Here is a 24,733-nt window from a genome sequence, read left to right as displayed (position 1 = left end):
TCAAACGCAATGATTAAAAATGAAAATAAATAATTAAACCCAATAATAAGCTAATTTAATATAAAAAAAACAATTTAAATGTATTACAATAATCAATTGTACGAAAGCACTTTAGAATAATTTTCACAAAATTAAAAACATAAAAATAAACCCACTAAAAATCCAACCAATTTTAAAATAAGAGAATAAAATTTTAAATTAATAACAAATAATCTTTCAAATAAAAAAAAACACTAAAATACGGGATGTTACAATTATACCCGTGGCTGGGCCTTAACAGAAACAGAACAAATATCATCGGAATCGGATCACAATCATATACAGAATCAGAACTTCATGCCAAGGTTTTCAGATGACACATCATATCAAAACAAAATCCTTAACAGTTTTAGATTACTTCACATGTTCGAGACAAACATAAACAAAATATTCTCATTTGTTCATAACAAAACTTCTAGATTTTCATATTCGCTCTTTTACATAGTTCAGAAACAAAGTGTACAAAATTAGCTCATGTCTACACCAGTCATGACAGAAAACACTTTCTCTTATAATGAATTTATGCATATGCAGAATAAACATCTGAGATTGTTTTCAGATCATTTCTTTTCAAAAACAAACATGCTTATTTTCAAGGTCAACTTCATTTTATTTCTTTTATACAAAACTAGTATATGAACCCCGCTTACCTGACTTCTTCGTATTATCAACATCTTGAGCCGGAACTCTAGTAGTAACACCACCTAAACAAAAACATATGTCCAACATTTAATAACCAATCTAGTAAGCTGCCATTTATTGAGTAATAAATCAAAGCAGTCCATTCACAACTCAATAACTATCCTAACAATTAAACCCGAACAACTTTTTCTTCAAACTATTCGCATTTAAAAACCCAAAACAACCACCTTCTATTAACACCAAACCAACTATAATTATTTCCAAACCAACAACAGCAACTCCCATAATTAAAACATAACCCAAACCAAACTTCACTTCCAACCTTCGAATAAAAAAATCAGTGCAAGAATCAATATTCTAGTTATTGAACAATTCAAGACTTGCATAAAAATCCAATACAACTAGCTCAAAACACCCATCAATTTACACTAACTAGTCTCAAATAATAGTCCAAAACAGTCTCACAAATCCATCCAAAATCATATATCTCAACATCAAGAATTCCATCACACTCAACCACCATCAAATCAGTAACTCTATTACATTTCACAGTCCAAACCTATCATTCAAAAACCACCAACAGCTTCGAGGAACTTACCCCAACAGAAATCACAAAACTTCAACCACTTCGAATGGCCACTGCAATTCACGTCCAAAAACTTCAACCACTTCGAATGGCCACTGCAATTCACGTCCAAAAACTTCAACCACTTCGAATGGCCACTGCAATTCACGTCTAAAAATATTCACAGCAATCTCTAGTGAAACATAAAACCAGAAAAATAGAAAAATATTCACAGCAATTCACGTCCAAGAAGAGCAACCGCACGAGTAAAACCAGAAAAATAGGGAAAAGAAAGAAGAATAAACATAAAAAGAAAGAGAGAAAAGCCGAATTGAAGGAAGAAATAAGAGGATATATGGAATGTGTAACAGCAAGTATAGAATTAAGAGGAACTAACGATTCAGTGGGTGGAGCGGGAGTTACCAAAAATAAATTCAAGAACTCAGAGAAAGAATCCCAACCACGGCGCCCAAACTTTCGATACTCACAGTCAGCTGCAAAGTGCCGAAACCCAAAGGAACAAATCACGAACAGATGGTAAAGCCAGAAAAAAAAAACATAGAACGAGAGAGAGAACGATGGCTCACCTTCGAAGAACCAGAGATTTCGAAACTCACGGAACCAGAAATGCCAACCAAGAATGAACCACAAGTCTGCGCAAAAGAGAGTCTGAGTAGTTCGGAAATGTGGTGAGGGAAACACTTCATGTGTGGAACCGAAAATAAAACCGTGGAGACGTGGGAAGCAGTTACACGGGGAGGGAGATAATCGCAGAAAGTGCAGAGGAAACCAGCGGACGAAGAGAAACAGTACAGAAGCAAAAAGGGAAATTAATCCCTCCCAAAACAACGACGTCCGTCTCTCAACATGCTCGTGGGCTGGGCTTCGTGCATCCGACTAATATCAAAGGGGCTGGGCCTAAAGCCCGGTTATTACATTTCTGCTAGTCTCTAGCAAATTGAGCGGTCAAAAGAGCAAGAAGATTCAACTTTGCTTCAAAATTACTCAATCCAAAGATCTACGCCACATGTAAGATTCATTGGCTTTAGAGCATTCACTACAAGAAAAAACCCCCTTTTACAGTGCTTAAATTCACCGCAAATAACACCATAAATCGCTGCATATAATTTTTTGTAGCGAATTATGTTGCGCCGAAGTTTCGTCGCAATTGTTGACTCATTTAAACTATAAGCCAGCGAAACCAAAAATCGTCGTGAGTAATATTTAATTGCAGCAATTTTCTTCTCTGCAATTATTCAAAAATATGCTACAAATATCTTTGGGACTTCGCTAAATAGCACTGCCAAAGAGTTTTTGCAATGTTTTATTTCGTCGGTATTATGACAAAATCGCCGTGAATAGATGTTTAGTATTTGCATCGTGCACCATAACTCGCTGCTATATGCTTTTTTCCCATCGATCCAAAATCGCCGCAACGTTATTATGCGTCGATTTAATTCGCCACAGTAGTGTTTTGCCAGTATTTTCAACTCTATGGCTCATTGGTCGGTGCACATTTATTTTATTTGCAGTGAAACACACTTCGACGCAAGAGCAGTAGTTTCGATGAAACATATCGTCGCAAAAGTGTATTTTTCATTACTTTGTTTTTCATGTCAAAATTCGATCGCCGCAAAAAAAATCCATATGCTGCCACTTATTCTCAGCGACTTGGAAATCGCCGCGATTGGTATGTTCAACCCGTACCAATCCAGTATGCAAAATACACCAGTTTTCCGTGGGTACCTAATTTGATCATCCAACTCATTCCAAATATTACCAATTAGTACTTTCCAATACTTGTAGTTAACCATAAAAGCATATATATATATATATATATATATACAAATTCAAGTTTCCATCCATGCCAATACATCAGTACATCAACCCTATACACTGGCATATGGTGCATTAATGGAAGGCAATTAAGTACTACATCCATGGGAGCAGCTAATGTCTTTTACAAGCTTCAAAGTATAGATCAAACATCCACAGTACAAATGTACAAGTTAAAACAAATATGAAAACAAAGGATGGGTGGCGTTCATCTGCAGCTTCGCACATTGATAGTTGATTTGCGATGACCTGGTGATTGAGCGGCAAAGATCCACCTTCAATGAATAGGGTTATCAAGTATGTAAGATCCCAGCGTTCTCCATTTGTTGCGCAAAAGAAATTTCCAAGGTAAAAATCTCCAAAGTGACAATTCATCATCAAACATGTTGGCTGATGAACAATACTTGAAATTTTCTGTTTGTAATTTATTTAAAACCTCTTTTTTTCATTTAATTTTGGTTCTGATTCAACAGCTTAATTACCAAAGAACATGACATGATATCCCCTAGACCTAACCATGCAAGACTAGGTCACCTAGAATGTAGCAACATACAGTACTGCTGCTACATTTGAACAAACTTAAAACAGCTAGCTAGCAAAGAACAGGACAAACAGGTGGAAATGAAGACTATGGTTTGGAAATTTTCATTCAAAATGATCTTCTATATTATATATATTAGGTCAAAATCACCCATTCAGCTTAGTTAACACCATTTTTCAAATCTTAAAGGTAATCTATCATGACTGATATGAATGTAGGGTATATATTTACTGTATATATATTGTTAATCTAATTAACAAAAAAATTAAAATGGAAGTATATATAGATATTAATGTCTTTACTTTAAACTTAGTTAACCCCTAGTAAACTAAGTTGCAACAAGTTTATTCATATACAAAATTTCTAAAGGACTTGTGCACAGTGAAGAGGAAGCTGAATGTAAAGAAGAAAGCTTTCCTAACGGAGCAAGTCAGCGCATTGATATTGAGCGAGACTCCTTAGAAGTTTGGAGATCCCAACTCTCCCCACATTTCCATTATGATTGGTGAGTCACGCATTGGGAGAGCTCTACTTGATTTGGGGAGTAGTGTGAACTTGCTACCGTTCTCAATGTATGAGCAGTTGGGATTAGGTGAGCTAAAAAATACCTCCATCAAGCTACAGTTAGCTGATAGATCAGTCAAGGTGCCGAGGGGTATTGTTGAGAATGTGCTGGTCTAGGTGGACAAATTTTACTACCCAGTGGATCTTGTAGTTCTTGATATGCAGCAGCCAGCCACTACTATTTCCTAGGCGTTTGTCATCCTTGGACACCCATTCCTTGCTACCTCCAATGCACTGATAAATTGTCGAAGTGGAGTGCTGAAACTCACATTCGTGAATATGACATTGGAAATGAATGTGGTCAATACTTGCAAAATGTCTGGTGATTGCGACAAGTCAGAGGTGCATGTTGTTGAAGTGATTTCAGAGCTTAAAGAAATAAAGAGAGGCCTACGATAACTCCCGCTTGGCAAAGGAGCGAATGAAAGCCTTGCATAACAAGAAGATCCATGACAAACATCTTATCTCTGATCAGAAAGTGCTCCTTTGCAATTCAAGACTGCATCTTTTTCCCAAGAAGTCGAAATCTCGATGGAAGGGGCCGTACATTGTAAAGAAGGTTCATCCTCACGTGGCGATAGACATTGTCAATCCGAAGAATGAAAATAGCTTCATTGTCAATGGACAACGTCTAAAGCCATTTCTGAAGGTCTTTGATCCACACGAAGAGATCTTGCTTGTGCAAGATTCCAGGGAACTGTTTTAATCTTTTCACCCTTTACAGCTTTCTTTACTTGCATTTTGTTTTTTTTTTTATTTGTTGTTTTGCTTTGATTTTATATTTTATGTTGATTTTTTTGTTTTGCTTGCTTATTCCTGCTTATTCGTTCGATTCGTTGAGGACTCACTAATTGGGGGTAGCGTGTGTGCACAAAATTAAAAAAAAATAAAAAATTGCATTAATGTGATATGCATTGATACACATGATTGACACACACTCTATTTCTAGTATTTTGTGAAATCTAAGCATCTTGGTGAAGTAGTTGAGCGAAATCATTTTGTGAAGATTTATTTTAAACTTAAGCATAGAGCATATTTTTTTATGCATCATATTTTGTTAATTTGTAGCTTGAAACACTGGGATGCTATACTTATTGAGATAAGACTTGATAAGATTTTTGTAGAACGAAGGGCAAATTTTGAAGGATATTTTGCACATGCTTACGCTTATAGTGTACCTTATTTGCTGTTCATTGATTTAACACAGGAGAAGTAAACTGCAGGACTACCGAACCATGCTTCAAAAAGGAAAAAAGGAAAAAAAAAAGGAAAAGAAAGAAAAAAAAAGATTTGAAAAGAATAGAAAAAAAAATAGATAAAGGCGGCTTACTTAGATTTCCTAAGTAAAGGGCTAGAAACAGTTTCCCAAGACTTTGGAGGTTGAGTGTTCAACCTTTAAAAACAGAGCTGGCGTGAAAACGGCTAGTCCCTTGGTCTTTGAGGTAGTTAGAATCAGCAATGATTAATCTTAACGTTGAAAAATTCTATGACAAATCATGGCTAGTAATGAGGAACACACTACCAGTTTAGCTCCACACACACATTTGAGTTCTGAGACATTTGCCTCAATTCTATATGAAAGATTGTTGAGATAGTCTTGGTGGGTATAGCCCCTGGGGATTGAGTAGTAACGTGTCACTTTTGTAAGAATTCATAATTATGTTTGATTGTTTCTGTTTGGATTTCGATCTTTATGCAATATTCATCTCAATTAATTTTCACTATTTTGCTCATGGATTAGCAAAATGCTAGTTAGAGGGTGTGATTTTACTGAATTCTTGCATATTTTATACATTTAAAACCAATATATTTTATTTATTTCATTACATTATTATTGGTTTTAGATGAAAAAATGGTTAAGATGAATAAATCTGAGTTGTGATTTAAATTGGTTAATAGCATGATTTATGCTTAATTTTATAACTTGTGATTTAATTGGACAATGTTCATTCACATGCACAATATATTTTTAATATTCTATTATTCTTATTTTATTTTATTTTATTTTTAATTTCTATTATTTTATTTCAAATTTCAAATTCAAAAGACTTTCAAGTGGGCAAGACATTGAAATAACCTAAGAACTTTCAACTAGTGTAGGACTCTTCGAATAAGGATAATAATGGAGTTTGAGAGTAATTCAGATCAGAGTTCAAAATGCATTAGGAGATAGAATGGACATACTTTAGTCTTTTAATCATAATTTTCTACTTAAATATTGGATTGATACGATTCTTGATGCGTTAGAAATCAATCTTAAAGGGATACAAAGTTGTCTATAATAATAATTTCCAAATTCGAACTCCTGAAGTGCGTACATGGCTGCCAAGTCGAGTCCTAAAATTTAAGCGATTTTGTGTACCGGAATATGAAGACATTATGGTTTCTTTTCTACCCTATTTAAGCATATCATTAGCATGAAATTGGAGATATTGGAGAGCAGTGCTGCACATTTGAAGAACTCTTCCAGGGTCCAATTGCTGCTCCAGCCGCCTCTTCCATTGCCTACCATCTCCATCTCCATTCATTTTGCTTACTATTTTCACTCTACTATTTATTTAATTTAATTTAAAGTTTGTGATTTATTTTTGAAATATTTGGCTTAGACTTTTGGGCATTTTATTTACTGTTTATTTACTTCATGTTATTTATTTTTCTCGCGTCTTTAAACTTTCATTTAACAGTGATTACGATTGTTATGGATTAATTTTAAGAATTTGTGATTTGAATACAATGATGAACCTTGGAATCTTGATTGTGTGGCTTTTCAATTTTCAGTTCATTTTTTGTCAATTGCTTTCTAATCTAGTTTAATTCTTAAATTAGTTTTATTAATCTCTCAGTTCCATTGCATATTAGACCGATTAAAGCTTAATTAGGACTTAAATCATTTCTGTTTTATTATTTAATTTTCAGATTAATTAAGATTGTTTAGTTTACTTCATTTTTTTTTATTGTTAATTTCAATTTGTTAGTTTTTTTTACACTTCATTTCGACACTCAAAAATTAAAAAATATGAATCTAATCCATGACTAGTACCCTTTTCATTCTTGTTTCACTCTTCTATCCATTGCACATACTATCATTTTTATTTTCTCTTTGTGAATATTTTTACCATTATAAACGAGTTTGATTTTAAGTAACTTTTCTGAAGAGACGATCTAAGAATTTATTCCTAATTATTACGCGATATCCTCATGTTGTGCTATTATTTTTGAGTGAGTCAAGTTTTCGACTCTTCACAGGTTGTGATTGCCATACATAATCCGAAAGAAGAAGTGGACAGCTACAATCCTATTAGTGTAGACATCAAACATCTGATGCATGGAATTGACTGGAGGGTAAGACACGTCAATAGTGTTGCAAGTTGCACATTGGCTCGTAAGGGAAGCAGTGTTGTTAGATGAAGAAAAGATTGATATTGACCTTATTATTCTTTGTATTTCAGATCGTGTAATGGCTGAATGGCAAATTTATCCTTAATATATTACAAGTATTTCTACTTCTTAAAATAAAAAAATAAAAAATAAAAAAAATAAAAAAATAAAAACTGCCACTATTCTTTAAAGAATATTTGTTTGGTCTTCACAGTTAGTTTGCAAAAGTTTAAAATAAAAAGTTTACAAAGTCATTTATAATTAAATGCTTTAAACCATGACCCACGCCGTCCCACGCATTCGCGTGTCTGCTTATCTCTATGAAGGATGCCAGAAAATATAAAAATTTGTCCCTTGATGGTCAATCAGATGGGAGCCTGGGACGTAGTCAATTGTCGGAATGGGTACAATTGATCGGTGTATAATTATAAGTGTATAATATAATAGTTTTATAATAAAGTGATAAAAAGAGTATCGTCTTCAGATATTGATAACTTACTTTTAACAAATATCAAAATTATACTAATCTTGATTTTATTTTAAAAAATCACTAAAATATTTATAATTATAAATTAAAATAAAATTAATTTAAAGAAAAAATTCAAGAGAAAATAAAGATATTGTTCAAAGATTAAATCAATGGAAAAGAAAATTTCTAGGAAATCGATTTCACCTAATTATTCATTATGCTTTACTCATATAACTAATTGAATTTAATTCTCTCTGTTTGTTAGCAAATCTCCACAAACATCTAAAAACTTTTTTCGATAGTTAATTGAAAATTATTCTTATTCATCATTTTACACAAGAGTATGCAAATTAGTAAAGCAAGAAAGCAATAAGACCAATAATTTTAATACTACATAGATTCGTACAAGTCTTTCGATCTCTATAATTACCTATGCTGAAATATCCAAGATTTATCTTATAATTCTCTTTTTCGATAACAAATCACAAGAGTAAAATCATATAATTAATGGCGAGTTAATTAGAAACGACAACTTCAGAATAAATCAGACAAACATAAAAGAGAATTAATTCAAATTAAAATTGAAATGTAAGCATAATTCAGAATTAGATTATATCATTTTTCTAGAATAAAAAAAAATTAATTTATACTAAAAGTTAAATTTAATATAAATAAATTTACCATAATTTTTCTAAAAAAAAAAAGTAAACACTAAAAATACTCATCAGAATCCAAACCTCTCAATCGCAACGTCAGTCCGTGATCGTTTTTCGGGTTTGCGTCGTCTATTTCTTTTTTCTTACTTTCTTTACTTACCTTTCACGTCACTCTCTCTTCTTTTTTTTTTTTTTTAACATATCCGTCCCTCACCTCCTTTCTTTTTCTTTTAAAAAGTCAAATTTTCTTTTAAAAAGTCAAATCTCCTTCGTCCGTGCGTCTTCCAGCCTTTTCGTTTTTTTCTTCTATTTTTTTTTTCTCACGAACTCTGCTTCTTCCTTTTTTATTTTTGGAAACGAGAATTCAAAAGGCTCCAAGACCAGCTCACCCTTCAGTTGCGGAAAAATCAAATTTGTTCCGTGCGCGTGCATCCATTCCGTTCAACACCACCTAACCCATAATTTGCATTCCAAAGTCTAATGCCAAGTCAATCGACTTGCTTTATGTATATCTGTAACGCCCCAAATTCAGTTCGTCTGGAAAATTATTACCTGTCACTTAAGAACATATTTTTCAATATAATTAAAATAAAATTCCAAAATTTGATTAGCAAAACTCAATCTTATGTACTCTAAATAACTACATTAAAAACTCTACAAAGTCATTACTGCAACAAAATAAATTAAGGAGTCCAAAATCTCCCGGTAGTCATAACAAACCAAACTAATACTTTCATAAGTCTTACTAAACCCAAGCTCAAGATATAATTAAATCTAAAAGACATTAAAACTAAAGGACATCAAAAATCCGTCTTCTAACATCCTCTCCCAGCTTAATCATGCTCACTAATCTAATCCAAGTCCTCAGTTTGACTCTTTACATAATCTGAAAAATATTATGAAGATAGGAGGTGAGTTATCAATAACTCAGTAAGCAGAGGACATATGCTAGCGTGCAAACATAAGCATTTACAAAGTATAGCATGTAAAACAAAACATACTAGAGTTATCATGTATAACAGAACATATTTTCAAAAGTAACAGAACAATAATTTTAAGACATGTAAAACTCATAATACATTGACATAACATAGCGATGGTTTTAATATAAATGAATTTAATTCAAAAGGCTCCTAGACCAGCTCACTCTTCAGTTGCGGAAAAATCAAATTTGTTCCGTGCGCGTGCATCCATTCCGTTCAACACCACCTAACCCATAATTTGCATTCCAAAGTCTAATGCCAAGTCAATCCCACGCAAGCCTCTTGACTTAAAATCAAAATAACTATTCATATTGCATGCATTTTTCTAATCCAAAATAAATTTAAATATTGACAATGAAGTCTAAAATTAATAAAAATAAATTAAAATTAAAAATTAAAAAATAATAAAATATATTAAATTATACAAATCATCAGCAATCAATATAAAAATACAAAGTTGAGCTTTTCACTCCAAACACTTTTATTAGTCGTTCCTCTTGCTCTAGCTGAACGTTCTTCCTCTCATTATTCCAACACAATCCCAGCATCTATATTCGGTATGAAAATCTACTCTTCTCTGTAATATCTTTAGCTTATATCGACATAGTTCTTTTAAAAAACAATTTGTTCTCGGTAATTTGATCGAATTTCCTTTTCTCTTTTTGTTCCGAAGGAATTTGACAGTGTATTTAGGACCTTTTGTGCAGTCTTTATTATCTGGATGTTTTGAATAAGACTGCCAAGCACTCTGGAAGGTTTCTTACAGTCTAGAGTCCTTATTCTCCTCTGCTTTCGTTATGCAAATGCTCTGCTTGATGGAAAAAACCCATCTGGGTCATCTTCTCTTTCTACTATACTGCTGCTTTCAGTATATATACCTTTTCTGCAAAACAATCTGATGGCTGGGGTTTCATTTTGTCCTGAACTTATTTGTTAGGCAATGGTTTATACTCGTTTGGTAAAGATACCATTTTTTTTTTCTTAATCAAGCATATTATAGATTAAAAAAAGATACAAAGTTTAAGGAGGATCCTTTCCACTATCAATAACAAAAAACATCTAGGAATTTTGTCTAAGGGTAGCTTTCAAAAACATGATTGGTAATTGCCCATTGCGCAATTGAGTGCGTACATCGATTTTGATATTGATGTATTTTAGCAAATTTCCAATCTTGATGAAGATTGGCTATGTGCGGAATATCCTCAATAATAGTTGATATTTTCTAGAATGAAGAGGTATCTGGGCTTTCAATGGATGTAATTACTGATTGAGAATCTCCTTCTGTTATCGCAAGACTTTGAGATGAAGTCATATTGGATGCTAGCAGCGCTGCTTTTGTTTCTGCAATTAAAGGGATAGTAGTTTGTACCTTTTTCCGTTATTATGCCCAGAATATCTCCACTATGATTTCTTTGAATTGCTGAGACTACTGAAAATTGATCTCGTACTGCTGCATCAAAAGATAAACTTTGATAGTTTGTAGGAGGAGGATACCATTTATCTTCTTTGCTTTGTTGATCAATTTTTTCTTTCCACGCTTCTTTATAGTCTTCATAGATGTGCTTAACCTGAACATTTGCCTCCTCAATTTTAAGAGAAGTATGATTATGAATGATGTCATTTCTCTTCTACCAAATAAAATCTATCATTAAGACTGCAAATAGTTGGACGTAGTGTATTTCCTCTTTTCGAAGTCCTAGCTCTTTTCCAGGATAGATAATCATTTGAATCCAGTCTGGTATAGAAGCAATAGGCAAATTTGAAAGGTTTAAAGGCCAACTACTCTGTTGCCATAGGATTCTGTTGATTGGACATTCAACAAAAAGGTGCATCATAGTTTCTTTCTCATGGTTACAGAATACACATTCTTCTATTTCTTGGTGGGAGATGATTTCACCAAGTCTTGTTCTAGTAGGAAGAATATTCCAAAGAAGTCTCCAAATCAGTAATTTATGATGATCATGGATTTTAAGGCTCCACATTGGCTGCTTGAAGAGTGCTATTAGGGGTTTCGCTGAATTGGAACTAGATCTAGCATTGTTGCTTGATATTCAGTTGTTTATATCATTGTTATTTGTTTATTATTGTGTGTTTAGATTCCAAGAGCGTTGTTAACTTGGATTTTGCGATTGATTGCAATATACCTATCAGAGAGAAGCTACTGTCAAACCTTGTCCCAATTCTTGTAGTGGAATTGATCAAGCTTACTTTATTTTCTTTTCATATCCACTATTTTTTATGAATTTGAAAGCACGTTTAAAATCTAAATCCATAATTCCACCACAAATCACTCTTAATTCAGTAGAACTTTTGGACCTCTTTTTTTTTTTTTTTTTCTCCATAGTTTTATCAACAAATCACGTGTGTAATATCAGATTTTCGGTTTGCCCACTTAATCCAAAATCACCATATATTGGTCATCTTCTTTTAGCAGGAGACAGCTGCTGCCCCCATCCATCCTATAATTTTATTGTCATATAACAATGACGGAAACCACATTGCTCAAGAAGAAACTGGAAGGCAAACTTGCCATAGTCACAGGCGGTGCTAGTGGCATCGGGGAGGCGACTGCACATCTTTTTGCCAAGCATGGCACGCGTATGGTGGTCATCGCTGATATCCAAGAAGAACTAGGCCATCAAGTTGCCAAATCAATTGGTTTGAACCATTCTATATTCATACGTTGTGACGTTACTGATGAAGAACAGGTCAAAGCCATGGTAGAATGGACGGTCAAGAATTATGGGCAACTTGACATCATGTTTAGTAATGCAGGGATTCTTAATAAGTCAGATCAGACCGTACTTAACCTAGACTTGTTGGCCTTTGATCACCTATTTGCGATCAATGTACGTGCCATGGCTGTATGTGTAAAGCATGCAGCACGTGCTATGCTTGAAGGGCATGTGAGAGGGAGCATTGTGGGCACTGCCAGTGCAGCAGCAACTTTGGGTTCGACCCATAGCACTGATTACTTTATGTCAAAGCACGCGGTGCTTGGACTTGTTCAATTAGCGAGCAGGCAGCTAGGGGAGCATGGGATTAGAGTGAACTGCGTATCGCCCTTTATAGTTGCGACTCCTTTGGCATGTAGTAAAATCGGAATGGACGCAGAGTAGTTGGAGAAGGTAGTTGAGCCGCATGCGAGCTTAAAAGGAGTTGTGCTAAAAGTGGGGCATGTGGCGGATGCCGTGCTCTTCCTTGAATCTGATGATTCTGGATTTGTCAATGGGCATAATCTAGTGGTTGATGGCGGCTGGGTTGACTAGGGAATCATGTTGAGCATTAATAATTAGTCAACCTCCAAGAATCTATGCCACTAAATCTAGTGTTTGGAGACGAAAAACAACAACTATAATAGATGATATTGTATAAAAACATAGGAATAAAAAAGTGTGCATGTGTATGTATGTTTGTATGTAGGTGTGTAAAGCTACCATGTGATGAGTTGCATATCACAAAATGTATGTTGCAATCCTGTACCTCTGCAGGAGTGGAATGGAGTCACTGTGGAATTTGTATTGGGGTAATAAAGGGCTAGAGGTTTGGGCTTAGCCGCGTTGGTTATTTGTAGGCCCATTTATTTGCTTTCTATTGGGCCTTTTGGCCTTTCGTTTGTTGGAGTCGTGTGTTTGGCCTTTTGTTATAATTTTCGTTTTAGTGTGCTGGGCTTTGGCCCGTTAGTTAGTAAAGATTTGACTAGTATATGTAGTGGGTGTCCCTCTTTGTAACGGCATGCAAAATCCTTAATAGAAAGCTACTTTCCTTTTCTCTCTCATTTTCATCTTCTCTGGAGGTTGCTTCCCTCGAAGGAGTCTGTTACTAGAAGAATTACAACAAGTATTTGGGACGTGATACAAAGCGGTATCAGCGAGACACTGGTCTCTGTGTTATCATGGAAGATAGTTTTGTATCCCTAAACAAAATAAGAGTGTTGACATTAATCCAAATGTGTTATTCCAAGTGTAGAAATATCAAATTGAATCAAGAATAAATCCAAGATCGTATTTCACAGGGACAAAAGAGTATTAAAAACAATCTTGAAAATGCTATGTAAAATCTTATGGTTTATGTATAAAGAAAGGAGAGGAGGTTCCATGTGAATTCTTTTTGAACTTTTTATGGTTATGTCAAAAAAGTGTATGAAAGGATTTATGTAATCTAATTACAAAAACAAGCTGTGAACATATCTACATTTGAGTCCAAACCGAAATGATGAAATATCAAGTTCATTCCTACTACTTAACATGTAAAGAGCCTTGAAAATAAAAGAAACAAAGTATAAAACCAAATACAGCAAAATGAAGTCAGAAACACTTGAGATTTCGATAGAAAATAAGCTCTAAGAAGCAATTTATCAAACACTTGAGCTGCGGATGGGTCTCTTTTTGATTTGGTTCTTAGTTAATGTTTCGTGGTGCTGATTCTCAACTATCAATCCAGTTAAGGAATTGATAATCGGAAGATGGAGAGTTAATGTTCAGATTTGCACCATTTCTTTAAAAATCCTCACTACATTGCCAGCCAAACCCATAATAACATCTGACCAAAAAGAACCTTGATAAATTTTCAAGCCTTTTTTGTGCCTTACGTCTACAGCAAAGCATGAACAAGAGTCTCTATCTAGTTTCAAATCAATTTTAGGCTTGCAACAGATTAAAAATAACGTTTCAACCAACAGAAATTTCATTAATCTAAAACCTCAAAACCAATCAAATCGCATTCCGCAACCCAAGCTACAAAGTTAGCCTGGCATCATCTTTTCAGAAATGAAAATAATCAAACAAAGAGCAATTACTCAGAGAGGAAATTCCCAGCGCAAGCCACCAACTCTCTAGACGTGATTATCTCTTTTTACTCTGAGGAGCCTCTTGCGAAATACTCCCAGGCAAAACCCACCTCGTCTATCCAGCTGCAAATTCCTCTTTACTCCCAATTGCTTCTAGCGAAAAAAATACTCATTTCTGAAAACATTCCAGGCGCACTTTTTCGTCTTGCTCCCTGGGACCACTTCTTGCTTTTAGCCCAAATTTCATGTCTCTCTCCTCTAGTGGTCTGCTTCTCTCTCTCGTGCCATGTTGATTCGCACATCCCCTCTTCACACGTTCCACCTCGCACACGCCTGAATCCTCCCAAAAAGTACCAATTCAATTGGTAGTCTCTTTTCCAAAAATGCCATACAGCAAATAGGATTAACTGTTCAGCACTATAAAGATAAAGCTGGAATATTAAATCTGATGTGGCTTAACAATGCAAGTGTTGTGTATATCCTTGTTGCAACCAGCTGCATTTTGAATATTTTAAGTGAAAAATATTAGGAATTATCAATTTAATCAAGTATTATAATCTACTACATAATTAAGTGCTTAACTCATTTTTTGTTAAACAATTTATTCACTTAAGCAACTTAATCATGCAATTTTAATTGGCTTTAGAGCATTAGAGCTAATGTAAATCAGACATTAGTTCTCTACAAAAGTTTATACATCATCCAGCTAATCATCCAAAGGAAAAAAATGCAAAAAACATGCTTAACCTTGAGTGTGCAAGTGTGTGGTAAGATTTCCAAGTTTGACTACCAAAATCCATTTAAAGGTTCCAACATCAGCAACTGGTCAAGAAAGATTAACTAGTCTTACTCTAATTCAAAACCATTGTAATGGCAACTTTCACACTATTACACTTTAAAATGCCTTTTTTTGTTTTTTTTAGGAACCCTGGTAATAGGCAGCCTTTTCCCTCACACAACTTTTATATAATCCCTAGCTTTTCTTTTTTCTCATTTGTTTTTCATGCTTTCATTCTCCCTTTTCATACTTGTTTTTTTTAAATCATAATGGAGTTTCTTCCTAAACCATTAGAATATAGTTCATAAGAGTTCCATACAGTTGCAATGTTGATCTCCACAATTCATGGTATAATAGTGTCAGTTAAGATATTCTGAGTGTATGTGTAGATCAGTAGTTAGCAGTTTTTAGGATTAATTTCTGGTGTGCCTATTGTTAGGGGTGTGCTATCCATGAATCATATGTTCTTTGCAAATGATAGTTTGATGTTTTGTCAAGCAAATTTGGTGGAATGGGGAAGACTGAATCACATTTTAAGCATATATGAAAAGGCCTCAGGGCAGCTGCTTAACAAAGAGAAGACTTCTCTATTTTTTAGTAGAAATACAAAATTCTCAACAAGGGAATATCTTAAGGAGATTGCTGGTTTAAATCACTCATCCAACATGGATAAATACTTGGGACTTCCTAGTTTGGTGTGTAAATCTCGATTGAGGGCTTTTTAGGATATTGTGAGCAAAGTGCAAGGCAAGATTGTGAATTGGAACAATAGATTTCTATCTCAGGCTAGAAGGGAAGTTCTTATTAAGGTAGTGCTCTAATCAGTCCCAACATACTACATGAGTGTGTTTCTTTTGCCTAAACCCTTATGTCAGAAGTTAAACTCCTTAATTTCAAATTTCTGATGGCGTGGCATGGAATATAGAAATAAAATGAATGGGAAATCTTGACATGTGTTATGTACTGGTAAGCAAAAAGGAGGGTGTGGATCCAGGGATCTGATTGGTTTTAATATGGCCTTATTAACTAAACAGGCATGGAGATTTCTTATAGCCCCAAATTCCCTACCTAGCAGAAGTTTTAAGGCTAAGTACTTTCCTTCATCCTCAATGCTGCGAGCCAACTTAGGGTCAAGACCATCTTTTGTGTGGAGAAGTATTTGGCAGGCTATAAGGCTTCTTAAGGATGGTCTTATTTGGAGAGTGGGTAATGGTAGACAGATTCATATTTGGCAGGACAGATGGATTCCAAGGGAGAGTTCGTGTATGATTCAATCTCTAGTACAGGCTTTGGGGCCTAATGCTTTGGTTGAGGACTTAATTGATAAACAGATTGCTTGGTGGAATGTTCAATTGGTTCAGTCTATTTTTAATAAAGTTGTTTCTGATGCAATATTACATATACGTGTTAGTGTGTTGGGCAACCCTGATAAACTCGTCTGGAAAGGGGCTCATATACGTAGTTATAGTATAGCTTTTGAGTGTGGATTCCACAATGAGACAAATTAAAAGAATAGTAGAAAGAACAAAGAACTAAAGAAAAATATTAAATGATTAATGGAGGACAAAGATTAATTTTAAATGTAAATTAAAGTGAAGCAAAGTGACTAACGGAAAAAGTATTCAAGTTTGACAAACAGTAAAGCGTCGGGAATCCCTTGCACAAATCTGGTATTTTAATTATTCTTAATTCATCGAATAACTCAATTGGAAACTCAATTCTCAAAATTTCCAATTGGATTGTATAGATTTATAAATCAAGATTAAACCAAATGTAACCCTATGAAAAATCATTCACCACTTTTAAAATACGTAAATTATTATCACTATTGAGAAAATCTAATGACGACAATATACTCAGGAAGCGATATCACAGCAAATAATTAAATCAATATAGATAAATAATTGATCCAAACATAATCAAAGAGCTAATCCATTCAATAGAAAAGGTATGACTGAATCCATAAATAGAATAAATTCTATGATTATTCGGAGAAGAAAACATCAACAATGAATTGAAAATGATAAAATAAAAAAGTTTTAGTAATTGAGAATCAAATACATAAATCAAGAATGAATTAAAAATACCATCTAATGTGCAAGTTCATCTCTAGCCCTACTTGAGAATTTAGTTACCCATAAATATAATGGACAACAAAAATCTCAAGAGAAAAATAGAGCATACGGCAACCATGAAAATTAATTTCAGATATTCCTTCTTCAAACTGAGCCGAGTCCCCTCTTCTCAACTCTCCAATTTCGTGCTAATGATATGCTTAAATAGGGTAGGAAAGAAACTCTAATGTCTTTATATTCCCGTACACAAAATCGCCTAAATTTTAGAACTCAACTTGGCAGCCATGTACGTGATTCAAGAGTTTGAATTTGGAAATCCTTATTAGAGACAACTTTGTAGCCTTTTAAGATAGATTTTCAACGCATCAATAATCGCATCAATCCAATATTTAAGCTGAAATTTATGATTAAAAGATTAAAATGTGTCTATTCTGTCTCCTAAAGCATTTTTGGGCTCTGATCCAAATTACCCTCAAACCCCATCATTATTCTTATTGGAAGAGTCCTACACTCGTTGAAAGTTCTTAGATTGTTCCAATGTCTTGTCCACTTGAAAGTCTTTTGAATTTGAATGGGTTTTGAAAAGGCAGTGGTTCTATCCAATACAATGAAACAAATCATACAAATAATCAACATAGAGATTTGGTCATGAAGTGGAAACTCATTTAAAGAACGTCTTCAAATTTTAAAACCACTCCGAGTGTAAGGCATCACCTTAGAGCTACTATAGAAAAAGTTTGTTACAGCCAATATAGAGAGACTCACAAAACCTTTGTAGTTCCTAAACTTAGCTTGCAATACCACAAGTGATCCACTTGATCTCTACACGCGTGTAGTGTCGGAACTCTGACCTTTCTGTAGCATCCCACGAGAACCTCTCGATCTCTGTAGCAACGGCAGCTCCGGAAACCTTCCGGCCAATGAACACGTCCACTCCAATGGACTTAACGGTGTTTTATCTTGAGTGTGATATGGTGGAGGTATAATTTCTAAGAGATATTCAACTTTGAATTTGGGGAGAAAACTCTCTCAAGTGCTCTTGGAAAGAGGTTATGTTTTTGCTCTAATTTCTCCACTCAAAGGAAAGACCAAAAGGTTTCCTTTTATACAAACAAGGAAAGAGGCGCTCAAACCTAAGAGAATTAGTTTTCTAGAACATTAGCTCAAGCGAAGTGTCAAGCAAATTTAATTTCGCTTGAGCGAAGTGTCGAGCCAAGTGAAGCGAACTCTCTGACTTGAATGTAGCTTGAGCGACGTGTTGAACCATGTCGAGCGAACTCTCTGACTTATAGTTCGCTCGAGCGAAATGTCGAGCCGAGTCAAGCGAACTCTCAGATTTCAATGTAGCTTGAGCAAAGTGTTGAACCATGTTTAGCGAACTCTCTGACTTGAAGTTCGCTCGAGCAAAGTTTTGGGCCGAGTCAAGTGAACTCTTGGACTTCAATGTGGCTCGAGCAAAGTGTCAAGCCATGTCGAGCGAAGTCTCTGACTTGAAGCTCGAGCGAAATGTCGAGCCATGTTGAGTGAACTCTCTGACTTGAGTTGGCCCTCCCTTTTTCACTTCAACACACTTCACACTTGTTACAACACAAGTTTACACAGGTTTTCACAAGAATATACCAATCAACTAATTTTACCCTCAACAGGTTTGACTTGCTCTTTTATAGATTCTGAAATTAAATATAAAAATCTACTCAGGAGTATCCCAAAGTAAATAGAAACTCAATTCAAGAATACACATTAATTCCAATGATTTTTATTAACGTTTTAGCATTTTAGTCCAATAATAGGGTATTTAGAGTGCACTTTCGGCACACTCATCAAGTGCCTATCACATGTATATGGAGACAATCTGGAGTCTTAATGGTGAGACATCAACAAGAGCCGAGTATGATTCCTATTGGAAAGAATTGTGGGCTCTACCTGTTGCTAATTCTATTAAGAATTTTATGTGGAGAGCATGTTCAGATTCCCTCCCAACTAAACTTAATTTTTACAAGAGAAATGTGACTGTTGATGCTTTATGTCCTATCTGTTTGCTGGAACTTGAATCTACTGGGCTTATCCTATGGTTAGGTTCTACAGCTATGGATGTATGGATGATGGGAGATAAGAATATGCAGAAAATGGCAATTACTAATCTTGATTTTGCTCAGATTTTTAAACAGATGGTTGACAGGTTGCAAGGAAGGGAGTTAGCTTGTTTTGCATATGTGGCTCGATCTTTATGGCACATAAGGAATTTCTTAATTCATGAACAACAGTTTACTTATCTCTCATTTTTATTTCAGCATGCTGTCTCTGAATGTAATTCATATCAGCAAGCTATGGAGGCCATTTTTCAATAGGAGAATTCAGTTCCAAATGCTACAATTAAATGAGAGTTTCCACTAGATGGATATATAAAGATCAATTGGGATATTGCTGTATAGAAACAAGCAAATAAGATTGGAATTGGCATTGTGCTTCGAGATTGGGAAGGGGATGTGTTAATGAGTTTGATGAAACCCATGCATTTTTGCTCAGATGTTGGTATGGCTGAAGCAAGGGGCTTAAATGAAGCTGTAAAGTTGTGTAAAGATCTTGGCCTGCTTAACTGCATGTTTGAAGGTGACTCTTCACATGTTGTGATTGCCATACATAATCAGAAAGAAGAAGTGGACAGCTACAATCCTATTATTGTAGACATCAAACATATGATGCATGGGATTGATTGGAGGGTAAGACATGTCAAAAGTGATGCAAACCGGGTTGCACATCAACTTGCAAGGGAAGCAGTGTTGTTAGATGAAGAAAAGATTGATATTGACCTTGTTATTCTTTGTATTTCAGATCTTGTAATGGCTGAATGGCAACATTATCCTTAATATATTACAAGTATTTCTACTTCTCAAAAAAAAAAAAAACTGCCACTTTGCTTTAAAGAATATTTGTTTGGTCTTCACAGTTAGTTTGCAAAAGTTTAAAATAAGAAAGTTTACAAAGTCATTTATAATTAAATGCTTTAAACCATGACCCACGCCGTCTCGCGCATCGCGTGTCTGCTTTTCTCTATAAAGAATGCCAAAAAATATAAAAATTTGTCCTTTGATGTTCAAGCAGATGGGAGCCTGGGACGTGGTCAATTGTCGGAATGGGTACAATTGATCGCTGCAAAATTGTAAATGCATAGTATCGTAATTTTATATCCATAATTTGCATTCCAAAGTGTAATGCCAAGTCAATCGACTTGCTTTGCGTATATCCGTCGAAGAAAATCCCACGCAAGCCTCTTGGCTTAAAATCAAAATAACTATTCATATTGCATGCATTTTTCTGATCTGAAATAAATTTAAATATTGAAAATGAAGTCTAAAATTAATAAAAATAAACTAAAATTAAAAATAAGAAAATTTATTAAATTATACAAATCATCAGCAATCAATATAAAAATACAAAGTTGAGCTTTTCACTCCAAACACTTTTATTAGTCGTTGGTCATTTTCTTACATTCAATTCAAGGAAATTTTGTCTAGCTATAGGCCAAAACTTCGCCGTTCCTCTTGCTCTAGCTGAACGTTCTTCCTCTCATTATTCCAACACAATCCCAGCATATATATTCGGTATGAAAATCTACTCTTCTATGTAATATCTTTAGCTTATATCAACATAGTTCTTTTAAAAAACAATTTGTTCTCTGTAATTTGATCGAATTTCCTTTTCTCTTTTTGTTCCGAAGGAATTTGACAGTGTATTTAGGACCTTTTGTGAAGTCTTTATTATCTGGATGTTTTGAATACGACTGCCAAGCACTCTGGAAGGTTTCTTACAGTCTAGAGTCCTTATTCTCCTCAGCTTTCATTATGCAAATGCTCTGTTTGATGGAAAAAACCCATCTGGGTCATCTTCTCTTTCTACTATACTACTGCTTTCAGTATATATACATTTTTTGCAAAACAATCTGATGGCTGGGGTTTCATTTTGTCCTGAACTTATTTGTTAGGCAATGGTTTATACTAGTTTGGTAAAGATACCATTTTTTTTTTTCCTAATCAAGCATATTATAGATTAAAAAAAGATACAAAGTTTAAGGAGGATCCTTTCCACTATTAAAATACAGACAACATCTAGGAATTTTACGTAAGGGTAGCTTTTAAAAACATGATTGGTAGTTGCTCATTACGCAATTGAGTGCCGCACATCGATTTTGAGATTGATGTATTTTAACAAATTTCCAGTCTTGATAAAGATTGGCTATGTGTTGAATATCTTCAATAATAGTTGATATTTTCTAGAATGAAGAGGTATCTGGGCTTTTAATGGATGTAATTATTGATTGGGAATCTCCTTCTGTTATTGCAAGACTTTGAGATGAAGTCATATTGGATGCTAGCAACGCTGCTTTTGCTTCTGCAACTAAAGGGATTGTAGTTTGTACCTTTTTCTGTTATTATGCCCAGAATATCTCCACTATGATTTCTTTGAATTGTTGAGACTACTGAAAATTGATCTCGTACTGCTGCATCAAAAGAGAAGCTTTGATAGTTTGGAGGAGGAGGATACCATTTATCTTCTTTGCTTTGTTGATCAATTTTTCTTTCCACGCTTCTTTATAGTCTTCATAGATGTGCTTTACCTGAACATTTGCCTCCTCAATCGAAAGAGAAGTGTTCTTTCCATAGTTTTATCAACAAATCACGTGAATAATATTAGATTTTTGGTTTGCCCACTTAATCCAAAATCACCATATATTGGTCATCTTCTTTTAGCAGGAGACAGCTGCTACCCCCATGCATCCTATAATTTTATTCTCATATAACAATGATAGAAACCACATTGCTCAAGAAGAAACTGGAAGGCGAACTGGCCATAGTCACAGGTGGTGCTAGTGGCATCGGGGAGGCGACTGCACATCTTTTTGCCAAGCATGGCGCGCGTATGGTGGTCATTGCTGATATCCAAGAAGAACTAGGCCATTAGGTTGCGAAATCAATTGGTTTGAACCATTCTATATTCATACGTAGTGATGTTACTGATGAAGAACAGGTCAAAGCCATGGTAGAATGGACGGTCAAGAATTTTGGGCAACTTGACATCATGTTTAGTAATGCAGGGATTCTTAATAAGTCGGATCAGACCGTACTTAACCTAGACTTGTTGGTCTTTGACCACCTATTTGCGATCAATGTACGTGCCATGGCTGTAATGCCCCAGTCCCGCAGGGATCGAAGAGTTACTCCCTGTAACTTAAAACTCATAATTCATCAATATATTTATAGACTTCAGAATATAAAGTCATCAGAATACTACAAAATCTCTTAATAAAATCTGTCACTTTTTAGAAATCTTCTATGAGAAATCCACTATGCTTAAATAATCATCTCACCAATGCTCCATAATCCTGATCCATAGCTGGACTATTCAAAAACATCTAAAAAATATATGGAGATAAGGGGTGAGTTATAAACAACTCAATAAGCAGAGGATATATACTTGTGTGTAAACATGAGCATTTTCACAAAGTTCAAAATGCAGAAACAAAACATTTCAGTATCGATTTGCAAATCTTAGAAAAATACATATTATCAGAAAATCAGAGGTACTTTTCAAAAATTTCACATTCAGAAACCAACTTTTCATATTCAAATACTCCTTTGGCACAAAATGACTGAACATCTTCATCTTATCATAACATATCAGAATATCATATCAGAACAGAGACCATGTTTAACCCCTGTGGTAGGGTTGTGCATCCTGCGGAAAGCCAAGCAGAACATAAATCACCAAGAATATCAAAGCAATTGCACTCAGAACAGAAATCCACTATTATATCCAGTGGTAGGGCCAGAGGTCACTATTATATCCCGTGACAGGGCCATATATCAGAGCAAAATAGAATCAAAGTCACGCCAAAGGTTTTTCAAGTGCCACATCTTATCAACACAGAGTACTGAACAAAATCAGATCGTAAAAACATAACTTATACACAAAATTTCATATTCGCTCTCTTTTTCAAAGTTCAGAAACAGAATATCAAAAATAAGCTTATGTCTACACCAGTCATGACAGAAAATACTTTCTTCTTAAACATAATCGCATGAATAACGCAGAACAAATAACTGAGGTAGTTCAAATTTCATTTCACAACCAAATATGTAAATTTTCCAAAAAACTCAACCTCAGCTCATTTTATTTTAATACAAAGTCTAGCATAGGAACCCCGCTTACCTGGACTTCTTAGCTTTTCAGAATTTTCCTCAAAATGCCAAAACAACTAAAAGTCGTCACCTAAAAAATAATCACATAATTTTTGTAAATTTCCAATCAACCATATATTCCGATATTTAAATCTAAAATGCTAAAAGAACATAATTCTAAAATGCTGGGTGACTCGGCGTGGTGTGAGGTGGCCGACGGAACTCTTTGTGCAAGTGGCGTCGAAGTGGAGGGGTTGGTGTCGTGGGGTGGCTGGGTTAACTCACGGTGGGGGAAATAATTCCCATGTTTTGGTGTGGCAGATCAGAGCAGCACTTGCAGTGGTTTTTCTTTTTGGTGGCTGGGCAACAATGTTAGAGGGTGGAGTTGCGGCGTGGGTAGTTGGGTATGCCGCTAGACATCCGTCGTGCAGCGGGCTGAGAGCACACAATAGTGCTCTTTTTTTAAGCATGCAAAATAGGTTGCGGCTGCGGCTGCGGCTGTGGCTGAGAGGAAGGTCTCATAGTGAGGAGAAGAAGTGGCTATGGTGAGGCTTTGGGCCCTGGGTGATGGTCGTTTATGGTGGAGGTTTATGGTGGCAAAGTTGATGGGCAAAAGTTGAGAACGCGGGGAGGCAGTGAACGAGAGGGAGTTATGCATGGGTTGCGTCAATTTCGTATGGGGGCAGTGAACGTTCTGGGCGGTGCATGGTGGAAAAAGGTTGTGCTGCGAAGTAACCGTGGTTGCTGTTTGTGTGGGGAGAGTGGCTAGCAGTGGCAGCGAACATAACAAAGGCATTCTCTATGCATGGCTAAATTGTGAGTATATATAAGATATGAAAATCCTAGAGATACAAGGGAGACGTGCATGCAGATGGAATGGATGAAAATACACTAGAGACGTGTATGATCATGCATGCCGTGGACGATAGGACCTTAGGGGTGAAAATAAAATAAAATAAAATAAAATAAAAATAAATAAATAAATAAATTGAGCTTGATTGGGTACGGGTGTTACATTCTCCCCCCTTAAAAAAATTTCAAACTCAAAATTTGTTAGTACCACAAGCAAAGCCTAAATATTTAATATTCCAAAATTGTCGAACCTAATATTCCAAATTCTAACCCTCCAATATTGTTTATTGTATTCTCCCATATTTTTCCTATCCATTCACGATCTCGCACACTACCATTTCAAGTCTAAAATATGAACTTCAATAATGCAATTAAAGGCCAAATAATAAA

At 35.0% G+C, this 24,733-nt stretch overlaps 1 protein-coding gene across 1 annotated transcript; it reads left to right on the top strand.

Moving 5' to 3' along the window:
* Positions 1-12,156: 12,156 nt before the first annotated feature.
* LOC108995397 ((+)-cis,cis-nepetalactol synthase NEPS3-like) lies at positions 12,157-12,792 on the top strand. Its single transcript, XM_035693828.1, has one exon. It carries the CDS (start codon positions 12,157-12,159, stop codon positions 12,790-12,792), a length of 636 nt encoding a protein of 211 aa, XP_035549721.1.
* Positions 12,793-24,733: the final 11,941 nt, after the last annotated feature.

This window comes from Juglans regia, chromosome 9, assembly GCF_001411555.2.
Source record: "Juglans regia cultivar Chandler chromosome 9, Walnut 2.0, whole genome shotgun sequence".
Lineage (NCBI taxonomy): Eukaryota > Viridiplantae > Streptophyta > Magnoliopsida > Fagales > Juglandaceae > Juglans > Juglans regia.
Note: the sequence above shows the minus strand (reverse complement) of the source record. Positions and strands in the feature narration are given on the sequence as shown.